The following is a 25,044-nucleotide window of genomic DNA, read 5'->3' on the forward strand; positions in this document are numbered from 1 at the left end:
TTTCTTTGGTCTGTCTCTCAATCCTTTGAAGATACCTAAAGATAATTCTTTTGAATTCCTTATCAGAGAGTTCGAATGCTGCTTCTTCCTCAGGGATGTGTTCTGGGTCTGTATCTTGCTCCCTTGTTTCTACCACTTTATCCTGCTTCTTTGTGTGGACTGTGATGGTCTGTTGTTTCCGAGGCATCGTGGCGTTGCTGTATTTAGATCTCTGTTAACTGTTTGTGAAGAGCAGCCGAGCGTGATTCAGGCTCTTGTTGGTGGTTTTTTATCGTTGGCCCTTTGGTGGAGAAGGAGGTAGTGGCTCTCGCTCAGTAAGTGAAATTGCAGGAGTTGTTGGTGTAGTTGTGTGTTATGGGGACTGTTGCTGTCTCTCGCTCAGTTAGACAAAAATTACAGTTGAATAATGATCAAAAAACTAAAAGCACATGGACAAAATACACACCATGTAATCTCACAGGAACAGTAACCAAAAAAGAAAAACGGGAAAAAGAAGAAGCAAAAAGAACAAGAAAACCTGTACTATCTGGGGATAGGGCACTAAGAGAAAAAGGTAGAGTATGATTATAATGAAGAAAAAAATGGGAACAATGTAAACATTAAAACAAGGAATGGGTTAACCAGGAAGAACAAGAGGGAAAAAAATTAAAGCAAAAAAAAAAATTTTTTTTCAACCAGGAATAGGGAAAAGAAAACAAGCTGAAAACTAGGACCTGGGAGGGGAAGACTAAAGAATTATACTAAAAAGAGCAAAGTATTATTAATGATAATAGTTTTAAAACAGACAAATACAAGCAAACTAAACACCAGAAAAAAGAAAGCAAAAAAGAAAAAATAAATAAAAATTTAAAAAAAAAAAAGATCGGTTGAGAACAGGGCAGGGCATCCAGGCTCCATCTGAGCACACAGACTGGGATGGAGTTCCTGTGGGCCCAGAAGGTGGGTGGGAGTGGGGGATGGCCTCTCCTCCGTTCACCAAGCGGGTGTGGGGTATAAGAGTAACAAGAGGAATGTCACACCTTTTCAGTCATGCTGGTCCGGAGTGTCCTTGGGGTTGCTGGCAAGCAGAATGTGTTCTTAAGCCCCCGGAATCTGGGAGAGTGCCGTCTCTTTATATATCCGAAATAGTCGAGCTGCTTGTAAACATTCAAAATGTCAGTGCCCTCCGGACAGGCAAAAGTCCACAGCTTAGCCCTTCTTTCTCTTCACCTTCTCCGTTTATTCCCCAGCCACCAGAGCAGTCCTCCGTGCAGTCCCTGGCTAGCAGGGCTGGTTTTTAGGTTAATTCTTAGGTCCTACCACCACTCAGCACTTTCCATGCTGTCTGAGCCGTCAGGATTGCTGCCAGACCACAGCTCTGTATGCTCCTTTTTTTGGTATTTTCATGCAAATTCTTCTGCTGGTTCGGGTTTAGTCCACTTCTATATCCTTCCCTTCAAGGCTCAGGGGTCCAGGATTATCTTCTGTGTCTGTGTTAATTCGTTTCCCTTTTCTTTGTTGAAGAGGTTCTATGCAGTCTTTCTGCCTAGGCCGCCATCTTACCGGAACTGTATATTGGCTTTTTGCTTTTATATTGCATACTTTTTAAATGAAGTATCTGGTAAGCCTTAAGAATTCGTTAATTCATTCAGCAGATGAATTAAGTGCCAACTCTGTGCCAAACTGTGTTTTTGGTGTTGGAGATATGGCAGTGAATAAGACAGATAAAACCTTTCTTATTTTCTAGTTGGGGGCTATGGAGTAGGCAGTGAGCAGAAGAAATACATGTATTATATGGTGCATTAACAGTTGAAAAAAATGAAAACTAGAAGTGGGGTAAGAACTGCACAAGGAAATATGGCAGTTTAAAATAGGGTGCTTAGGAAGACCTCACTGGTAAGTGACATGTAATACACATTAAAGGTGATAAGGAAAGGAACTGTGAAGAAATGTGGAGCAAGAACATTATGGGTACAAGGGCAGTGCTGTTAGAGTGGATTGATGAGGGGAAAAGTAGTTGGGATGAAGATAGAAGTCATGGAAGGCCAGAATATGTTGGGCTTGTAGGTCCTTATTGTTGTTGTTTGGTGCCATGTAGTTGGCTCTGACTTACAGTGACCCTGTGTACAACAGAACAAAACACTGTCTGGTCCCATACTAGTTCTACAGCTCTTGCTATACCTGAGCCCATTGTTGTAGCCACTATGTCAATCATCTCATTAAGGGCCTTCCCCTCTTTTGCTGACCCTCCACTTTACCAAGCATGATATCCTCCAGGGAATGGTCATTCTGACGTCATGACTGGTTTTTACTCTGACAGTGATGGGTATAGAGGGCAGAGTAGTGAGACAGTATGATTGGTATTCCCCCCAGCTGCTGTGTGTAGAAGAGATGTGAAGAGGGAAAAGGTAGAAGTAAAAAGTGATTGTCATATAATGAGAAAGGATGGCATTTGGCTCAGTAATGGAGGTGGTAAGAAGTGGACAAATTATGGATGTATTTTGAAGGTAGTCAGTGGGATTACTGATGCAGTATGATTTGTGTATGAGATGGAGTTACTAAGAATGACTTCCAGAGTTCTTATCCTGAGTAGCCAGAAGAGGGAATTGCTGTTAGTGTGATGTAGGAAAAGCTTCAAGAGGAATGGCAGTTAGATAAATAAGCAGGGGAGTCGTCCAGGCTGGAGATGATGAATTCGAGATACGAATGGTATTTAAAGCCGTGAAATTGCCTAGGGAATTGGTTTACGTAAAGAAGGGAAGAAATTTGTGGATTGAATTCTGGGGCCCTTTAATGATACAGAGGACGTCTGGTGGTGTATTGGTTAAGGCATTTGGCTGCTAAGCAGAGGTAGGTGGTTTGTACCTACTAGCTGCTCCAAGGAAGAAAGATGAGGCGGTCTGTTTCTGTAATAGTTTATAGCCTTGGAAACCCAATGGGGGTTGCTATATATTGGGAGTGACGCAGTGGCATTGAGTTTGGTTTTTCTGAGTTAATTAAAAAGTTAGGGAAGGTGAGGAGGAACTAGGAAAAGACTAAAAAGGAACTTCTAGTGAGATAGGAAAAATGGGTGGGCATGGTGTTTGTTCTTGAAGGCAAGGGAAGTATTTCAAGAAATGTGCAGCTGATGGGACAATTAAGAAGAGTTCTGTGGAGTTAGCAATATGGAGGTCGTTAGTGACCTTGATAAGCAGTTACTTTTAAGTGTTGTGGATAAAGACCTGGTTTGGATGGAAATGAAAAGGAGAGAAGAGGAATTGGAGGCAGGAAGTGTAGACAATTCTTTTGAAATTTGTTGTAAAAGGGAACAAAGAAATAGGGCAATGACTGGATCAACAAGTGAGGAAAGGATGCTTTTTTATTTTTTTTCTCTCTCTACAGATGGGTGATATAACAATATAGCAACATGAAGATCACTGACTCCCAATGGTTTGTCTTGATAGAAACTTGGATAGTTCATCTGTCGTAACATGAGGGTAGGTGTTGGTAAATGAGAGCTTGTAGAAAGTCTCTTTTGATTTCTTCTTTTTTTTTTTTTCTTAATTGAGAAAACAAGTATGGGTAGTAGTTGTAAGAGAGGAGGTATTGGAAGTTTGAGGAAAGTAGGAAATAGTCTAGGAGAGTGGGAGAGGGAATGCACTGGAACAATGCTGTGTGATTGCTTGGCAGGGTTATTTAAAATAAGTCTAGTCAGAATGTTGTTCATTTATTTCTTTAGCCCCATCAGCTGCACAGGAAAGTCATAGAGCAGGCAAGGCATTAGTTTTAAGCAAAATTATGATTTAGCCAAGTGACTACGGGTGAAGTGAGAGAAGAACCAAGGGAACTGAGAGTGTGTTCATGGGAATGATTTTGATGATTGACTTTGAAATTAAACTGAGATACACTGGCATTGAGAAGGTGAAGAATAGCGGTGATAGGAGTAATGGATTGTGGGTTATAGTAGATTGAAGGATTTTTGGTAAACAGGAACTAGGAAGTGAGCTAGAAAGATAGGAGATGGTAATCAGAAAGTGGGATGTTTGGATTTGAGATTTTGGAAGGGTTGCAGTTATTGATAATTAGGAAGATCTGAGTGGCTGAGAAAAGAAGGACAGGATCATGGGGGATGGAGCCCACAGAATGGAGAGGCAGGCAGGGTATTGTGGGATCATCTATGTGGATATTGAAGTCACCATGTATTATTGTTGAAAAGAATGACAGTGAGCCAGGAACTAAAATCTTTGAGAAATGAGAGGATGACTGTTACTAAGAGAGTAGTAGGTAGTATGATCTGATGATATGCGATTCAGAGCTGGGTGTATTTAAGGAGAAGACAGGAGGATGGTCTGGAATTAGCAATTAATAGCAACAAGGACTCCTATCTGGCTCCTGGCCTAGTGATAGGAAGGAAATGAGAGAAAAATCAGCATCACTTGAGTTAGCTGAAGGAGGATCCATATTATCGGAGATCTTGAGATGAAGGGAATGTTGAGCAAAGAGGTTGAGTATTTAGGGATTTTGCTGGTAGTAAATGTTGTGTTCCAGAGGGCATAGTAAATTAGTTTTGGGATTTGAGAAGGGGTGTTAGATGAAGACAGAATAGGGAATATATGGAACCATATGAGACTGGAGTATGGGAGGTGAGGGGTGACTGGGTGTCTGGGACTTTGGATAAGAAGGATAAAGGGCCCAGGGAGGTTGATTAGTCCTGGTTATCTCAGGACAGATAATGTGGTGAGGCGTTCAAGATAGGCAAGGTGAATGTCAAAGACTCTTCATTCCTGCACATGGAGGTTGGAGGCTGAGTGAAGGCCACTGTTATTCCGTGCTCATGGGGCTTTCTCTTATCTCTGCTGACGAGATTGAAAACTGACTGTGAATCCTCTATACATGGCTAGGCTTGTTGATTATCAGACTTGGCTTTAGGGGAGCCAGAAAATAACGAACAGAGTTTTACTCTAAGGTGCTCCATCTATACTGCCTAGTCTACTTCTTACCAGACAAGACTTAAAATTATTATTTACTTGCTGATGCTTTCCAAATCTGCAGCCTAGACTTTTCCATAGATCTTAAGACCAGTGAATAATATAGTATCTACTGAACAACTGCCCTTGGATGAAGCTCAGATGTCTGAAACCAGATGCAATATCTTCTCCCCTACAAATCTGCTCTTTCTGTCAGAAAAATAATGCTACCTGGATGCCCAAGGATCATTCTCAGGTGTCATTCTCAAGTTTGTTCTCTTTTTTTCCCATATCCGGTTGTCATTTTGTCCTATATTTTGCCTCTTAAATAGTTCTTGGACCTTTCTGCTTCTGGTATTCCAGTGTTTCTCTGCCTTAGTTCAGCTCGTCTGCAACTTCTGCCTAGATGATTACAATAGCCTTCATCCTTGTTCTCCAGTCACTTCTTTCCATAGTAGCCAGAGTGTTCTTTCAAATGCAGATTTGATTATGTTGTCCTTGTTACCCTTAGATGAATATGTTTTGTAAGATTCTACAGGATCCAGTCTCTGTTCACATCTTCGGTCTCATCTCCCAGACCTCCCTTGCCTCTTATTCTAGCCACATTAATCTGTGTTCAGTTCTCCACACATAGCAAACTGATTTTCATCTCTGAAGATGCTGCTGACTTAACAGCAGTAAGTTCCTATTGTGAGTTCAGTATTCAGTGCATGAGACTTCTGAGAATTGTCTATCCTCCAGAATAATAATAAAGATTAAAGAAGACCATATACTTAATATACTTAACACGTGCAAATAAACTAAGTGGAAACATTTTTGTTTGTGAGGTTTCTAGTACATGATAAGGTCACCATGTCCTTTGCTTTCTGCTAAAAAATGTAATTTCCATCCAAAGAGCAGTATACTTCTTGGGGAAAACGATATATATATATTTTTTTCTGTGGGAACCTTTTAAATTTTTTTTCCATGAATTATAGTAATTATAGTCATTGGTTTGTACTGTTAATTGCTGTTATTACGGTTCTACCTCTGATGATGAATCTTTTTACTAAGGAGGATAGTGTGTAGTGGTGCTACACATCTCATGAAATTTGTCTATTGGTGAATTATTCTTTCATATTTTTTCACCTTAGGTAGAAACTTAAGTTTCTTTTTTTTGTCTTATTGAAGGTACGGCTTGTAGATGCAGGTTTTGTTTGGACTGAGCCCCATTCTAAGAGACTTAAAGTTAAACTCACTATTCAGAAAGAGGTAAGTAGTACATGTACTTATATATTAAAGTGTAAATAGACAGAGGGAAGGCCTAGAGGTTAAATTATTTTGTGACTTTGAGCTGTTTTAGCCCTTGTTTTCTTTTGGATCATCTACACAAATGATGAAGTCTCCAGAAGAACAGCCATTTCTAATGATGAGTCAGCTAAGGTAATCTTTTCAGTGTTAGTAGGAAAAGGACTGAAGTGATTTATTACATCAGCTAAGGCACTGATTTGCAAACTTGCTGATCATCATGACTCACAGTAACTGAATCAAAATTTCTGGATGTAAGGCCCAGGAAGCGATATATTTAAAAAGTTACCAGGTGATTTCTGATAGTTGTCTATGCTTGAGAAACATTAAATTAAGAAATGTTTTCTGTTTTTTTAAATTGTGATTTGGGTGAAAATTTACAGAGCAAATTCACTTTCCATACAGCAGTTCACACACACTTTGTCTCATAACATTGACTATAATTTACCACAATGCAATAGTTCCCCTCCCATTTCCTCCTGATAGCTGGTGCCTCTTCCCTGTGTCCATCCCTCCATGCACTGCTGCCCCCTGAGCTGCCTCCCTGTGCATAAACAGCTCTTCTTTCTCTCATGACTGTTCTCCCCAAGGAGTGTATCTACCTCAGGTAAATGTTCAACTCATATGTCTGTCTTTTGTTTAACTGGAAGCCACAGGTGTGGGTTCAGTTCCAGACCTGAAGGGCAGCTAGGGGCCATAGTCTCAGTGGTTCCACCAGGCTCTATCAGACCAGCAAACCTGGTCCCCCCCCCCCCTTTTTTTTCCAAATGATTCTGAGTTTTGTTCCACATTGTTCTCCTTCTCTATCCAGGATCTCTTACATAGATCCCTCTCTGAGTGGTTGACAGTGATAGCCAGGCACCATCTAGTTCTTCTGGTCTCATAGTCGTATAGGCTCCAGATTGCATGGTGTACCAGTCGCTAGGACTAATTCTTTCCATGAATCTTTGATTTTCTTCATTCTTCTTTGCTTTGGACAAGAAGAGACATCGTTGCATCTAGATGGCTGCTTGTAAGCTTTTAAGATCCCAGTCACTACTCGCCAAAATAGGAGGCGGAACAATGTTTTGTGTAGTATGTTATGCCAATTTAGCTTGATGTCCTCTGTGACTGTGGTCCTGAGCTCACAGGTTCAACTCTCGGTCCCTCTGGGTAGCTGGCTGTGACAAAGAAGTGACTACAGCCTTGTCCCTTGTCCGCTCTAGTATACACCTGGGAATTCAGATCGTACAAATACATTTCTAGGACCATTGTCTGCCAGCCCTATAACATGGTCTTGGGTACACTCCCCGCTTCATAGACATACCTAATAGTTGAGACTGTCTACCCATCTCTCCGCCCGTATATGCATGTTTGCCTTCACTGACAACTCAGTACTGTATGTGCAAAAGGGTTCATCTTTGTTATCTGTACCTCCCATGTACCTCTCTCTGTCTTCCTCTTTCTCAATGCCACCATGTTGATCACTCACATTTGGTACATTGCCCTTCTCTTCACCCAAATCAATACTTATCTCTACCTATCTATGAAATGTTTCCTTTTTTGAGAGTTTATTTGTCTTATGTTTTTCTCCTAAGGATGAATATTTTTATAAATAAATATTAATCTTCAAAGAATAGCCTCACAACCACTTCAATTATAATTTACATGTTAGTCTAATAAACTCTAGGAATGAAACCTGTATATGTTTCTTGAAATAATATAATTTATTCAGATGACTTTACATTTGACTGATTTATTATTGATGCCATCAAAGCATTCATGAGAAAAGTTTTTAAATTAAATAGTGAAGCATCTTCTATTAAGACAAGTATTGGTTATTTAACAGAAACAAAACGATGAAGGAGTATAATTGTCTTTTCTATCAGGTGATGAATGGCGCTATCCTTCAGCAGGTGTTTGTGGTGGATTATGTTGTCCAATCCCAAATGTGTGGAGATTGCCATAGAGTAGAAGCTAAGGATTTCTGGAAGGCTGTAGTTCAAGTGAGACAAAAGGTAATGAGAAGAAGGGTCACAAGTGAATTCTCCATCTTGTATTTCATCTTTATTAGCTATGAACAACAAGTAACACCTCCCCCTTTTCAAATCCTTTAGACACCAGGGGTAGTTAGGTCCCGGGAGCATTCACTTTGAGAAATTGATCACAGTTATATTTTAGATCATCTCTAAAGATGGTTTTTCTTTTAAAAATTAGTTTACTTTCTATAGATGGTATGGCTGTTTCTTTGTGTTTCATCTGTTAATCTAATAATGCATTTATGTTTAGACCTTACACAAAAAAACTTTCTACTACCTGGAACAGTTGATTTTGAAATATGGAATGTATCAGAACACACTTCGTATCAAAGAGATTCATGGTGAGTTAAAATTTAAAAGCAATTGAAATTATGTCAAAATTTTATTTTAATTTGTCTGAGTAAGCTTTTTTGTTTACTAATAATGTCAGTAAGAGTGTTGTCCAAAATAACTTTCTCCAGGGAAGAAAATATCTTAGTTCTCTATCTGTGCTGTCTAATAGCTACATGTGGCTAGTGCCATTGAGAAAGTAAATTTTTAATTTTCTATTTTAATTATTCAAATTAACATTAAAATAACCACACATGGTTAGTGGTTACTGTGTTGTATAGCACTTATCTACAACTTAAAATTTTTTTCTTTAAAAAATCTTCTCCTTCCCCATACAGTTTTGTCTCTGCCCTCAGTAGATTTTGTGTGGTAGGGTAGCCAGATGAGTCAAACAGTGACTACATTAATGGAGTATAAAGTGCTGTTGCAGAAAATTAATCCAGGACTTTCTTATGTGGAGATCAGTTTGTGGTTGGAAGAAAATAATTATTTTAAGATCTGTAAGTTCTTTTATAATGTTTTTATGTTTTTCATATGCCTAAAGTGTTTGTCATGGCTGCATCAATTCAGAAGTCTAACATCAGTAATAATAAACTGAGATACACAAATAACATAATTTGACTTCTTGAAGATGGGATTTTAAAATTTTTGCACATTAGGGCATGTTCTGTCTTAGCACTTACTGTTGATGTAGCATTGTTCTTATACACATTAGATACAGTGTAAATACTTCTTCAACTAATAATACTATAAAACAAATATTCTTGGGCAAACTCTAGTCTCTTGCTATAAGTTCGTGTTGTGGGATGATGCTTGCTACTATGGGCATGCTTTGTTTTCTTAGTATCTTTCTAAAGTACAGGTTTTGGGATAGCTCTTCTTGAAGGAATGGCCAAATTCTTAATTTTACTCTTTATTTTTAGAACTTTAAAATGAATTTCACCAGTACGTACTGGTCTATTATACATTTATTTTTTATGTGTTGAGGGAAGTATTCAGAAATGTGTGCTCTTAGATCCTTAAATGGGAGAAAAATGAATATTGTAAGCCTTGCATCTGACTTGAGTGCTTTACCATAGACAAAGGGTTAATAGTATAAGTAAGTAAAACACAGCTTTCCACCCACTTGCCTGCCCTCAAGTCGATTTTGACTCATATAACACTATTAAGACAGAAAAGAACTCTCCTGTAGCACTTCCAAGTCTGTGACCTTTGCGAAAGCAGACTGCCTCCGCTTCTTTCTCCTGAGAAGGTGACTGTGAATTTGAACTGCTGATCTTATGGTTAGCAGCCAAGGGCTTGTGGGTAAGATACCTTACTGTCTATTTAACTCCCTGGTTATTTGTAGCTAGCCACCAGACAGAAAAATTCAATTTGTTTTGTATAAGTTTGTTCTGAATAACTCTCTTAGGGATAATGAGACCCAAGTATTTTAACTAGGGAAACAAAACACTATTACTATACTTTATCACCGTGGCAGAAATAGCTGCATAGTTAAAATTTTGAGGTAGCAAAAAGACTTTTAATACATCATGGGATATAGCTTTGCACTCACTTTCAAAACCAAATGTTTAAGAACTCTGCTTTCATTCAGAGAAAGGAATTCGTGAGCCCCCCATCCCCCGTCTTGGTTTTGATTTAAATTACTTTTGTTTGCTTGTTTATTTATAACTTTATTTTAAAAATTATAATTACGAAAGTTCCAACATAGAAGTACATATGGTTAACAATCTCCATTTTGCCTTCCTCCACTTGTCTTCCCCAGACATAGCCACCTACAACAAAATTAAAAAAAAAAAAAAAACTCTCTGCCATCAAGTTGATTCTGACTCATAGTGACCCCCTTTGGGTTTCCAAGGCGGTAAATCTTCACAGAAGTAGATTGCCCACTTTTCTTTCTGTGGAGTGGCTGGTGGGTTTGAACTACCAACCTTCTGGTTAGCAGTCATATGCCTTAGGCACTGTGCCACCAGAGCTCCTTACAACAAAATAGTTGAATATATTGTCTGTGTGTAAATTGTGGTGATAGGGGTACTTCCCCTCATAAGTGGTATTCTGTAATGTTCTGTTACTTACTTAGTACATTATAAACATTTTTACATCATTGTATAGTATTCTGTTTTATTATTTTTAACTGCTACTTGGTATTCATTATGCAATGTATATCTAATTATTTCCTTATTAATGGGCTTATACATTGTTCCCTTTTTTTTTTTTTTTTGGCTGCTACAAATAACTCTGTAGTGAATATCCTTTGTACCCTTTGTACATCTGTCTCTGTGCATATGTAGTGGTATTTTTGTGGAATTGATTTTCTGAATTCAAATGACTAGGTAAGAGTATCCAAATTTTGAATTTTGATGAGTATTGGTGGATTGTCTTAAAATATTGCCACTATATGTTCCCATTTCATTTGAGAGTTCCTATTTATCCAAACACTTGCCAACACTGGCTAAGACTATATTGACTTTCCTAATATTTGCTGTCTTAATGGACATAATAATAGTATCTTGTTTTAATTTACATTTTCTTGATTACTAATGAAGGTAAACATATTTTTATATTTCTATTTTTGTGTATCTCAGTTGTGAATTGTCTCCTCTTATCTTGCATATCTGTTTTTCTGTTCTATTGTGTTTGTTATTCAGAATATATATATTTTTTACTATGTATCCCAAACAAAGGTGATCCAACAATGTGGAAATTATTGAACAATATCACTAATATTACACACAAGTAAAATTTTGCTGAAGATAATTCAAAAACAGTTGCAGCAGTATATTGACAGGGAATTTCCAGAAATGCAAGCTGGTTTCAGAAGAGGACGTGGAAAGAGGGATATCATTACTGATGTCAGATAGATCTTGGCTGAAAGCAGAGAATACCAGAAAGATGTTTACTTGTGTTGTATTGACTATGCAGAAACATTTGACTACGTGAATCATAACAAATTATGGATAACATGGAGAAGAATGGGAATTCCAGAACACTTAATTGTGCTCATGAGGAACCTGTACATAGACCAGGAGGCTGTCATTCAAACAGAACAAGGGGATACTGCATGGTTTAAAATCAAGAAGGGAGTGTGTCAGGGTTGTATCATTTCACCATACTTACTCAATCTGTATGCTGAGCAGATAAGCCGAGAAGTTGGACTGTATGACGAAGAATGTGGCATCAGGGTTGGAGGAAGATTCATTAACAACCTGTGATATGCAGATGATACAACCTTGCTTGCTGAAAGTGAAGATGACTTGAAGCACTGACTGGCAAAATTAAAGATTACAGTCTTGAGAACAGATTACACCTCAACATAAAGTAAACAGAGATCTTCACAACTGGTCCAATAAGCAGCATCATGATGAATGGAGAAAAGATTGAAGTTGTCAAAGATTTCATTTTTCTTGAATCCACAATCAGCACCTATGGCAGCATATTCCCTAATTAATTATTTTGCAAAATTTTCTTGGTTGCTAGTGAGTAAGAGCATGGGTTCTGGAACCAGACTCTCTGGATTTGAGTATATGTCCATCCTGACATGTTTTTGGCTGTGTGACCTTGTATGTATTATTTAATTTGTTTTCCCATCAGTAAAATGGAGAGGATGATAATCCTAATTCATTGTATTATTGTGAGGATTAAATGAGCCAGTCTATGCAAACCACTTTGGTGTTGGCATATAATATTATTCAATTTTTTTTTCTCTTATTTAGTGAAGTTTTATAGTTTTTTACATAAAGATTTTAAATGTTTCTTCTTGGCTTGTTGTTGTTATGTGCTGTTGAGTCGGACCCAACTCATAGCGACCCCTCCTTGGGTTTCCGAGGCAGTATCACTATGAGAGTAGATTGCCCCATCTTCCTTCCGAGGAGTGGCTGGTGGGTTTGAACCACCAGCCTTCTGGTTAGCAGTCAAGTGCCTTAGACACTATGCTACCAGAACTCCTTCTTCTTGGCTTATTGCTAAGTATTTTTTTTGTTGTTGTGGATAATAACTTTTTCCATTACATTTTCTAATTTATTATTGCTTATATGTAGGAAAGCTGTTTATCTTTTTGATAGTCTTGATCGTTTCACTTCTTTCTTTCCATCATTTCCCCTCTCATTTTTTTCTTTTCTCCCTTCTTTGGCTAGGAATTTAGAATAGCATTGAGAAGCAACAATATTGGGTGTTATTATCTTATGTTTGACCCCTAAGCATGATGTTTGTTTTAAGTTTTTATTTGATACATATACATACACACTTTTATATACACAATGCTGTCCTGTCCAATCATGGTATCTGTTATCTTAGTGAAATTGAAAGAGTTGGAAAGCTTGCCATCTTTGTACCTAGCACTTGTCTACCTCTTGAAAATTTGTAAGAACATACCCATGGAGCCATCTACCATTTGTCACCTTTTTGGGCAGAAATATGAATCTCTTCAGTTTCTTTTAATATCATTAGTTGGTTGCTTTTGGGTTTCCTATTTCTTCTTGAATCAATTTTGATACCATTTTCTAAGAAAATAAACCATTTCATCTAGCTTTTCACATTGTTGTCCTAAGATTGAACATATATATTCTCATAATGTAAATCATCCATAACTGTGGTTTTGTACTCTTGTTCCTAATGTTTATCTTTTCTCATTTTTCTCTCCCCTCCCCCTTGGTGAAACTTGCCACTTTTTATGTTACTTTTTTTTAAGGATTAGTTTTATAGAAAGAATTCATTTTATTGAAAAGTCTTTTTTAAAACTTTTTCCTTGTCACTTCTTCTATTCACTTTAGTTTTCTTTTGTTTGAATTAATTATTTAGTTATTCATTTTTAATTTCTGATAAATATGCTTCAGGTTATAAAATTTCTTTTCAGTACCATATTATCTCTGTACCTTGTGTTTATAGCTACTTCCACTACCCATTCTATATTTCCTTTGCCCTTGGCAAGCACCTCAGCAGTTTCATTTCTCTTTAGTACATACATAGTTATGTATGAATCATACAGATACAGTTATGCAGAATCATACAGAATATGTATATTTATCTTTTGAACTATCAGACTATTTCCAAAGTGGCTGTATCAGTTTACAGTTCCACAATAATGTTTAGGGTTCCATTTTCTCCACGTCCTCATCAACACTTGTTATTGTCTGTCTTTTTGTGTATAACTATTTTCCCTCACTGCTGTTGAGTTGGTTTGACTCATAGCGACCCCTCCATGGATTTCCAAGGCAGTATCTCTACAGAAGTAGATTGCCCAGCCAGGAATGGCTGGTGGGTTTGAACCGTCAGTCTTCTGGTTAGCAGTCAGATATCTTAGGCATTGAGAGGAGTATCCATAGCATTGTAATTTTGGAAAGATTTTTCATGATTTCAGCATGCTGTAACACATTACTCAGAAGATGTCTTAGGAGAAAGTTTGCGTCTATGAATTAACTACCCATCATCACTCCACCCCGTATCATGCCAAATAGATCGACAAAGAATTAGACATGCTAAAAGCATACTCAGAAGGAAGTTACTCCAGGCACAGTGCGTCAGAATTTGTGCCATTTTTATAAACTTACTGTTACACCCTATTTTAGTGTTTCTAAATTGAGTCATGCCTTCATTTCAGTTCCTAAGATTTTATAATTTTAATTTAAAAAACTTAACACTTTTTAGTAAACACAAGTATTCTAAGTTGCCAGAAGGCCTAAAAATTACATTAATAATGTGATTTATGTAGAGAAATAAATCTAATTACTCTTGAATGGGTGTTCAAAATGGAAAATATATTTACTTTTTTCTTTTCATTTTTCTTTTCTATTTCATCTCATGGATCTGGTGGATGTGGTTTTAATTTGCATTTCCCTAATGATGTTGATGGTCGACTCGATGGCAAACAACAACAACAATGATGTTGATCATCTTTTCATGAACTTATTAGCTATTGCTGTATCTTCGTTAAGGAGCACTGGTGGCACAGTGGTTAAGCCCTCAGCTGCTGACTAAAAGATCAGCGGTTCGAACCCACAATTGGCTCTGTAAAGATTGTTGTTGTTGTTGTTACGTGCCATCGAGTCGGACCCGACTCATGGTGACCCCTCCTTGGGTTGCCGAGGTAGTATCACTACGGAAGTAGATTGCCCAGCCTTCCTTCCGAGGAGTGGCTGGTGGGTTTGAACCATCAGCCTTCTGGTTAGCAGTCAGGTGTCTTAGGCAAAGTCTTGGAAATCCATTGAGACAGTTCTACTCTGTCCTGCTGGGTTGCTATGGGTCAGAATTGACTCTGGCAACAGGTATACTTTTGAAATATCTATTCAAATATTTTTTGCCTTTTTTTTTATTGTATTGTCTGTCTTATGAATTGTTGGTGTTCTTTATATATTCTGGATACAAGTCTCTTACCACATACATAATTTGCAGATATTTTTTCCTGGTCTGTATCTTATCTTTTCATTCCTTTTTTTTAAAAAAATTTTTTTAAATTATGCTTTGGTACAAATTTACAAAGCAAACTTGTTTTGCGTTCAACAGTTCATGCGGAACTGATTTCACGGCCCCAGTTACCATCCCTAACCATGAAAAACTGTCCTTCCCTCTCCTCCCTGTGACCACTCCTTCCCTGTGCCGTTCTTATCTTTGCATTGCTGTCTGTCCAGCTTTCCCTCTGTGTGAATGCTACCCCTCTGATGTTTCATAGCTGATTGTTCCAAGCGGTGTATCTCCCTAGTGTAGGGTGGTGCATCAGTCTAGGTGTTCTGCATGTAAGTCTTTCTACTGTTGGGCTGAGAGCCAGTCCGTGTAAGTGAGTCCATTTCTAGGCCTGAAGGGTAACCTGGGACCATAGTCTTCAGGGGTTCCACCGGTCTCTTGACTAGTAATTCTGGTCATTTTTGTGCTTTTCAATTTTGTTCCACGTTTTTCCTTCAACTCTATCCAGAATCTCTGTTTTTTATTCCTTTCCAAGCGGTTGGCGTTTGTAGCTGGGAACCATCTAGTTCTTCTAATCTCGGGGTCATGAAGACTGAGATTCTCATAGTCCATCTTATTTTTGGACTAATTGTTTTCAGATGACTTTGATTTTCTTCACTCTTCTTTGCTCCAGACGAGAGACCAATGGTTGCATCTTCAATGGCCACTTGAAAGCTTTTAAGACCCCAGTTGCTACTCACCAAAGTAGATTGTAGAACAAAATTCTTAAGTGCTGTGTTGTGCCAGTTGAACATGATGTCCTCTGAGACCATGGTGCTCAGTCCACAGGCCTGGTGATTCTCTCTCACAAGGTGTTTGGTTGTCTCTGAGAAGTTACTCCAGCCCTGGCTTCTGTTGCTTCTGTAATGTATGTGGCTAATTTTATAGCACAAGTGCATATGTAAGATTATCTTCACCCTTTCTTATGACTTCTGAATTACAAAAGTTTTAAATTTGGATGAAGTCCAATCTATCAGTTTTTTTTTTTCATCAATCATATTTTTGGTGTTGTATTTAAGAACTGTTTGTCTAACCCCGTTTATCATAAGGATTTTCTCCTATGGATTCTTTAAAAAGTTTTAGTTTTAGCTCTCTATATTTATCCTGATGCCAGAACCACATTGTGTTGATTGCTTAACATTATAGTGAGTTTTGAAGTTAGGGAGATAAACTTTTTAATATTCTTAAAAATCATTTTGGCTATTCTGGATAATTTTAATATTTAACTGTGTTATTGGCAAGAATGTCTTTAAACATTTCTTAACAGGTAGGTTTGCTTTTGGCTATCCTTTTGTTACTAATTTTTAATACTACTGTATTGTGGTTAGGTAAATGTTGTTTCTAGTGATTTCTACCTTTTGGAATTTACTGATTTTTTTTATTCTTAATACTTGATTATTTTATTAATGCTTTATGAGTATTTGCAAGTAATATGTATTCTTCTTAGGACTGTTTTATGCACATCTTGATAAATCAACTTTGATAGTTGAGTTCAGCTTCTCTGTATACTTATTATTTGTCAATTTGATCATTTCTGTTTTGCGAAAAGCTTGTTCTAGTTTCCTCCCAGTGCTTATGTATTTGTTAACCTTTGTTAATTTCTTCTAACTTTTTAAAGTCTTTGCCTTTGTTTTATTGTTTCAGTGCTATGTTACAAGCATATTATCTTCTTGGTAGATTGTTCTATTATTACAGAAAATGTTTTTCATTGTTATTATTACATAAAATGTCTTTCATTGTTCAGTTTGGTGTTTTTCTTCCCCATTTGGCCTTGAATTTGACTTTGTCAGAAATTAAAATTTTGAATCTTGTTTTCTTTTGTTCGTGTTCATAAGATTTATTTTGTCCATCCTTTCCTCCAAATGAGTCTTAAATAATGTCTTGAATCTCTGGTCACTATCAACACTTTTTTTGGTATGTTTTTTAATAATTTTATTTTGTTTGATACAGATTTAATTTGTGGTGTACTCATGTTAGTAGAGGAAAATCTTATTTTACAATTATTTTTATGTGGGCTTTTTTTTTTTTTTTTTTTAAAGATGGTCTGGATTTCTATTTTTCCTCAAAACAACATGCTCAGAAAATGGTAGAATTTCTACAGTGTACAGTTCCCTGCAGGTATGTTCTGAACCTGAATATGACTGCATTCAGAGAGCTGAGAATGGTGTAGGTCATCTTCATTCTTTAGACTTAGACAAATTCTCTTATTTTAAAATATTTTAAATTATGGTAGGCATATTTACACAATTACTAAGTATTTATTTATTTATTTATTGCATTAGCCACTTTAGGTAACTTACTAGTCAAAGAAGTGTTTAAGAATTTCTTTGAGGAGCTAGAACTAAGATGTGATAATAAGGTATAGGAGATCTGGTGGTATAGTGGTTAAAGCATTTGGCTGTTATCCCAGATGTCAGTGATTTGAACCCACCAGCTGCTCTGCTACAGAAAGATGAGGCAGTCTGCTTATGTAAAGATTTACAACCTCGAAGACCCTATGTTGGATTTCTATTCATGTAGAAGGGTTGCTGTGAGTTGGAATAGACTCAGTGGCAGTGGATGGTGGTGGGTAGTGCTGACCCATTGATCCTCTTTAAGTGATGAGAGAAGGGAAAGGTGATAGTAAAGTGCTTGGAGGAGAGGCTTCATGGAGGATGTAGGACTTGGGCTATTAAGATAGGGGAAATTTTCATAGGTAGAGTTTTTATTTAAAGATATAGAGGTTAGTGTGAACAAAGGCTTGTGGCTCTTAATGGATGCTATATATAAGTAGATTGCATTGGACTGAGCCAAGTTCATATTTTGAAAGTTTTTGGTACATGAAGTTTAGTAGGTAGGGAGTAGTCAGCTTCATGAAAATTTTGAAATGCAAGTAGATGAAATCAGGCTTTACCATAGCAGGTATCAGGAAGTCATTTCAGACCTTGGACGTGATGATTTGATTTGATAAAAAATAAGTATTAAAAGTCTAGGCAAGTAAGTCCCTTGTCTTTAAATTACTGCTCACTTTTTTTTTCCTTAATAGATACAAAGCATCCCAGAGATTGATCTCTCAGGATATCCATAGTAACACATACAATTATAAAAGCACTTTTTCTGTGGAAATCGTTCCAATATGCAAGGTACTTTTTCTCATTGAATTAATCTATATCTATAAAAAAGTACAAAATGTTACTGGTTTATATGTAATTATTCACTCTGGTCTCCTTCTGTAGTTGGTTAGCTATTTAGAATAACTTCCTTCTTAAATGATTTCTGACACATTCAGCCACATTAAAAAGATACAAAAAGGTAATTGTGTTTAAAATTATAAATTGACATATCTTTCATTTTTATATATTAGAATGAACAGGTCTAGTTGCTGTTTTTAAAGGTCCATATTTCTTAAAATAATGTGATCCTACTGGACATATGATAGATAGAATTTTGAATACAGAAAATGACATTAAAATAAGTATCAGGAAACCACTTTGTACAACATATGCACAAATTGGATTCTGGAAAGCTGAAATTAAATATTATAGGAATGAAATCAGAATAATTTTTATGATTTAAAAACACCTAATATTAAATTAGGGAGCTTTGGTAGTATTGCCTAAGGCACTTGACTGCTAACCAGAAGGCTGGCGGTTCAAACCCACCAGCTACTCCTTGGAGGAAGGTTGGGCAATCTACTTCCATGGTGATACCGCCTCGGCAACCCAAGGAGGGGTTGCTATGAGTCGGGTCCGGCTCGATGGCACGTAACAACAACAATATCTAAATAACATTTAAAATGTAGATTATCAGTTCATTTAATTACAGTAAGGTAAAAAATATAAAATATATTTTATGCATTAATTTATACGGAAACAAATGAATTAAATTGCAATAAATTCACTGTATAGAAAACAGTGTGCTAAAATTATCTAGAGGGCTCTGCCATCTGGGAATGTACTAATAATGAGAACCGCCATAATTTATTGTGACCAGTCTACATAAAGGTAATACCAAGTTACTTTAGTATTGCAAAAACGGACATGGAGGCAGCATCTTCTGACTTCTCTAACTTCACAAGAGGAAGAAAATCACTATCAACAGCCCACGGCTTATTCCTATGAGGCCAGACATGCCCCTACCCTCCAGCCTTTGTAGCAACTCTGACACCAGCCATCCTTCTCACAGCACTTACTACTTCTCTGCTGAGTTCAATAATTTGTTGCAGTGGCCACACAGAACTCACAGACAATACTGAAGATTATAGGGTTTATTAGAGAAGTAACAGGCTCCAATTCAGGGTCAGGAATGTGTGCAGGACACAGTTCTTCAATCAGGAGGGTCACTTCTCTGCTGTACCCTCAGTTACACCTCTCTGGCCCTTAGCCTCTCAGCCTTGCCTCTGCCCTGCTTGGGCAAGTGTTACAAAGCTCTTTTAGCTCTGCCAATAGCTATACCTAGGTGCATCCCACTCCACCAGCAAGCCTCCTGCCCAAAGGCACTGAGCTTTTTCAGTCTGTAGTCTGCCCTTCTGTCTTCTGCTTCTTGGTTGTCACCATCTCTGTGCCAGACATCTCTGCCAAGAAGATCCAGCTCAGGGATCTCAGGTCCAAGGATGCACTCCACTCTACTCCATCTCTGGCTGTTTTCTCTTGATGGCAGTGAGATCCCCATTTCTGTCTGTAGGAGGGCTCATTTTAAGTCCAGCGACATAGCAAAACTAACCAAACTTCACATTGGAGTTCCATACACCTTATGTGCATGGTACCACTCAGTAATCTGGTGAGAATCACAAAGACTGGGTAGAAAAACTATACCAAGTAATCCACTACACCACAAGTATCTTTAACCTCATTCAGTCCTTATAATAACTGAGGTAAGTCATATGAAGATAAAGATATTGAAGCTTGAGGTTAGACTGCCTGCCCAAAGTCACATGACCATGAAATGTTGAAGTTAGAATTAGTTCTCAGCTCTGTGACTCTAAAGCTTTAAAGCTATTATCACTAATTTTTCACTAATTTATCACTAATTTATCACTAATTTATAATGTAGCCCTATACCAGGAGTGAAATGATGGCTTAAAACAACATCAGTAAACTTTTTCTGTAAAGGACCAGGTAACAAGTGTTTTTGCCTTTGCAGGTCACATAGTCCCCCTGTAACTAACTACTCAAGTCTGCTACTGTAGCACAAAAATAGCCATAGATAATACATAAAGAAATGGCTGTGGCTGTGCTCCAGGAAAACTTTATTTACAAAAACAGATGGTGGGCCAAATTTGTCTTTTGTCTAGAGGGTCGTACTTTGCTGACCCCTTGTTTAAAACGGTGAACATTTTTCTGGCACAAAGTTTGGGCATACCAAGACCTGTGTATTAATTTCTTTGAGTGACTCTTATGAGCACTGGAGGAATACATAATGTAAAGAATATTATTTTCATTTGTCTTTGGAGACTATTATTAATGAAAACAATATCCTGGGTCAGGTACAATTAATGATACACAGAATGTTCTATCAGTGGAGGAACCTGTGATTGTGAAAAGATACAGGTTAAAATAAAACTAAAATACCTTTTATATTTTAATACAGTTTACAAACAGATAATTGCATTGCTGGTTAATAGCTCCCAATGTATACTGACATAAATGACTTGGGGGCATTAAATCTTTGATTCCATATAATACATGTAGCCATGTAACAGAAACATTTTGTTCCTTTGAAATTTGTTTTTTATAGAAATTGAAAGAAGTCATCTGGTAAGTGTAGAAAATTACTTTACTTTGATGTTTATAATACTTTGCTTAGACTGTATACTGTGTTAACATATGCCATAGTAAGCAAGCATTCGGATTTCAATAAAATTTAAATAAACTTAGTATGATGGATAGACTCTGGAAGATGCTATTTTTTTTAAAAGCATTATTACTAAACATGCTCATTTTAAGGTATAGCCTACTTCCTGTTCCTCTAAGATTTGATTCTTTTCTTTAGGCCCTTTGTTTATACGTAGAACTAAAATTAACTTCGTTTGGGCAAATACAGTTGGACCAGATTTATACTGATGAGTGTTTATTGGAGACAGTTATTTAGGATTTGCCTCTTTTTAAATGTTATTTCTTATGCTTAGGATAATGTTGTCTGTCTGTCTCCAAAACTGGCACAAAGCCTGGGAAATATGAACCAGATATGTGTGTGTATTCGAATAACAAGTGCCATTCACCTCATAGATCCCAACACTCTACAAGGTAAGTTTTAAGAACTGTTATAATTTTGTTCTGTGTAGCAAAAGTACTAATTTATGTTGAGTCGAATCTGACTCAGTGGCACATAACAACAACAGTTTTATCAAACATTGACAGCAACACTGTTTGGAAAAACTAGATTTTCTGTTTTTTTTTTTAACTTGCTTAATATCAATAAAAAATTGAAATCAGAAAGGTTTTGGTTAGGTACTCTTGTATTCCTCATTTAGTGGAACAGTGCTGTGACCAATTAAGAATTTACTAGTTATTATGTTCCATTTACTAGCTATTATATTCCATTACATTATATTCCACAAGGAGTTCTGGTGGCGTAGTGCCTAAGGCATTTAACTGCTAACCAGAAGGTTGGTGGTTCAAACCTACCAGTCACTCTGCGGAAGGAATAGTGGGCAATCTACTTCCATAAAGATTTAGATTTTCCGTAAAGAGTCAACCCAAAGGAGGCACTATGAGTTGGAATTGACTAGATGGTAGTGAGTTTGGTTTGTTTTTTTATATTCCATTAGGTTGAGTTTGGTTTGTTTTTTATATTCCATTAGGTTTTATTGAAACCAACTTATGTATTTAATTTTTGTGACTTATAAGTTAAACTTATGCCAAATTTATTATATAGCAAATACTTTAAAGTTGGAAACATTTGACTTTTGGTAATACAACAGAACATTTAGTTTGAGCCTGAATTATTAACTGAATTATTATTATAGTTTCATTTTTTAAGTTTCTTTATAGAAATTATTTTCTAAAGAAGACCCCATATTGACAGGTGGCACAGTACTTGCCTGCATCATCTTCTTGATCTTTTTCATATATTGTAATGGAAGTATTCTGTTATTAAAAATTATTCTTTTTTGTTGTTGAAATTTTCCAGGAAGTTATTCATTTATTATCTTTCTCAGTTGAAATTGATTTGTCATCATTTGTTTACAGTATTTGGGTGGGCATTTGTTATCTGCCAGGTAGAGTGCTGCTGAGGGAAAACCCTTAATGAAATGGATCAACACGATAGCCACAGTGGAAACAATGGACTCATACATACCAATGGTCATGAAAAGTGCAATGTTTTGTTCTGTTACATAAGATCACCATGAGTCAGGGCCAGTTTGACAGCATCTAACAACAGCAGCAAGCTTCTAAGAGGACCAATATGTTTCTAAAATAAAATGCCAGCACATGAAGCAATTACATAACTGATTGGATCTGATCTTATTTAAAAGGCACTTGCCTCTGTGACTTTCTGATTATAGTGATCTCTTAGGATATGTTTGATATCTGATACTTCTCTTGCTATAAGTAAGAGGCTGGCTTATTAGGTATATTGAGTTGACACTGTGGTTCATTCCAGCTTCTTCCTAGTTAACATATTTGACAGCTCTTTGAAATCCTTTAATTCTCCTGTTCTTTAATGTTCTGTATTTGTTCTTAGTTGCAGATATTGATGGGAGCACTTTTTGGAGTCACCCTTTCAATAGTTTGTGTCATCCCAAACAGCTGGAGGAGTTTATTGTGATGGAATGTAGCATAGTCCAAAATCTGAAGCGCAGTGCAGGTGCTGGAACAGTGTCAAAAAAAGTAAGTTCCATCCTATTCTCCTTTCTTTTGCTAATTTATATTATTTTCTCAGTATCCCTTTTGTTTCCCTTTTGTTTGGTGGTAATCCCAAAATGTGCAGTTCAGATAACTCCAACACCACATTAGATTAAAAAATGAATTCATTTTTTTTCTTTTAAATACGATTATTGTGTTGAAAATGATCAGACTCACCTGTTGGTTAGTTTTTATTCTTTAATGTTGGAAAACTAATTTTAAAAAATGTTTACTCCATTATGGAAAAGCATTCCTTTGCTTTATTTTTGTAGAAAAGGACCAAATGACCAACCAGGTAGCCTTTGTTGACTTAAAAAATTTTTTTCCAGCATTTTGAATTACGGATATGATATACCACTAAATACGAATCAAAATACCATTATACATAAACAAAATTCATTCAGATTTTTTCATTTGTTCCAAAAGTGTCTTTTATGATTTGTTCAAACTAGTATCTAATTGAGTGAGAATGTACATTACATTTACATTTGAATATTGTATCTCTTTAAGTCTTTTATTTCATAATAGTCCCTGCCACACTTTTTTTTTTTTTTTTTTTAATGCTTCTGGCTTCCTAAGGTAAGTAGAGCATTTATTTTATAGAATGTCCTTTCTGGATTTTTCTTATTTTTTCTCATCGTATAATTTTCTTCTTAATCACTTATACTTTTTATACATTGGAAAGTAGATCTTAAGGCTTGCTTAAATTTAGGTTAAACATTTTTGGCCAGAATATTTCAGAGGTGGTGTTATATACTTTTTTGATAGATCCCATCAAGAGACAAGTAATAGCTGGTTGTTTCACTGGTTAAAATGGTGATAGCCAGATCCCTTCTTTGTAATGCAAGTAATTTGAAGGGTGATAATTTTATAATATGTATATATCAAGTTCTTACTACCTTTTTTTCCCCCCACTGGCTTTAGCATCTGTTGATAATTTTTACCTAAATCACTTACATTATTTAGGGTTAAAAATGGTGACTTTTCTGTTTCTATTGTTTTTTCTGCATTTGTTAGAGGGCATTCTCAGTAAAGAGGAGCTTTCTATTATCGACTAGGACTATGTAGTTACCCTGAAATGCTATTCTTTTTTCTCTTTTAAGAATTTGTTTTACATTCAACATTATGTGTACATTTAGTTTCATTCCCCATTTACCATGCCAAGCCTTAACCCAGTCTTCTACTTTCCCTGCCCAGTAACCATCCCCTCATGCCCTTCATAGTTACATACTCCTGTTTGTCCTGAATTACCTCCATGTGAATGTTGCCCCTCTGGTACCCCGTGGTCTGTTGCTCCAAGGGATGTATGTGGGTGCGTTCCCCTGGGTTGAGTGGTCTGTATGTACATCTTGTTAACTATTGGGTTGAGAGCCAGCCCCTGGGAGTGAGTTTTACTCCAGGTGCAGAATGTATTCCAAGGCCACAGTACTGGGGGTCTCACCTGACTCCACCTGACCAGTAATTCTGGTCATTATTGAGTTTTTGGATTTTGTTCCACATTTTCCCTCCCCCTCTATCCAGGATCTCCAGATTTGATCCTTTCCTGAGTGGTTGGCATTGGTAGCCAGGCACTCTTCTGGTCTTGAGGGCTATCATGTCCTAGGACTGATTGTTTCCAAATGCTCTTGTTTTTTTGCACTCTTTTTTTGCTTCCAATGCTAGGAGACCATTAGGTGCATTTTAGATGGCCACTTGAAAGCTTTTAAGATCCCAGTTGCTATTCACCAATGTAGGATGAGGCAAGGCTTTTTTATGTATTTTGTGTGCCAGTTGAGTCCGGTGTGCCCCAATACTATGGTCCTGAGACGGTAGACCCATTGGATCTCTCTCCCATAGTGTCTGGGTGTCTGTGAGGGATTGCTCTGTGCCTGTCTTCTATTGTTTCTGTAAAGATTGCAGGTATCTGTGCAAGATTAGCCTGTGCTGAATCTATTCTTGGTCTAGAGTAAAATTCTGTTCACTGACCCCCATCTGATCCTCTCAGGTGTTTATGTGTTTATCTATAGCTTTGTGTTTGGTGTTAATGGTAATGTGAGCACACTGGTTGGTATTAGCATCTATCATCTATCTCCTGTGTGCACAATTCAGTGTCCTCCCTTTTCCTAATGTTACCATGGTGGTCTCAGACTCTTTCCATATATCCCACCCCTTACCCACATCAGCATGTGAGTCCCAACTAACCTGAAATTAATCCCACCCGTTCCCTCCCCACCCAGGTAACCT

The 25,044-nt window shown here is 37.0% G+C and overlaps 1 protein-coding gene across 1 annotated transcript in view; it reads left to right on the top strand.

Moving 5' to 3' along the window:
• The window catches only part of NMD3 (NMD3 ribosome export adaptor), a 50,794-nt gene that overhangs the window by 18,826 nt on the left and 6,924 nt on the right, over positions 1-25,044 (top strand). The window contains exons 4-10 of the mRNA XM_007948769.2: positions 6,096-6,176; positions 8,081-8,209; positions 8,481-8,571; positions 17,035-17,113; positions 18,021-18,117; positions 21,102-21,219; positions 22,661-22,806. Of these exons, the coding sequence (XP_007946960.1) occupies positions 6,096-6,176; positions 8,081-8,209; positions 8,481-8,571; positions 17,035-17,113; positions 18,021-18,117; positions 21,102-21,219; positions 22,661-22,806 (741 nt within the window). The remainder of the gene's footprint in view (positions 1-6,095; positions 6,177-8,080; positions 8,210-8,480; positions 8,572-17,034; positions 17,114-18,020; positions 18,118-21,101; positions 21,220-22,660; positions 22,807-25,044) is intronic.

The sequence above is a fragment of the Orycteropus afer genome, unplaced genomic scaffold (genome assembly GCF_000298275.1).
Source record: "Orycteropus afer afer isolate SDZICR_OR568_19922 unplaced genomic scaffold, OryAfe1.0 scaffold00223, whole genome shotgun sequence".
Taxonomy (NCBI): domain Eukaryota; kingdom Metazoa; phylum Chordata; class Mammalia; order Tubulidentata; family Orycteropodidae; genus Orycteropus; species Orycteropus afer.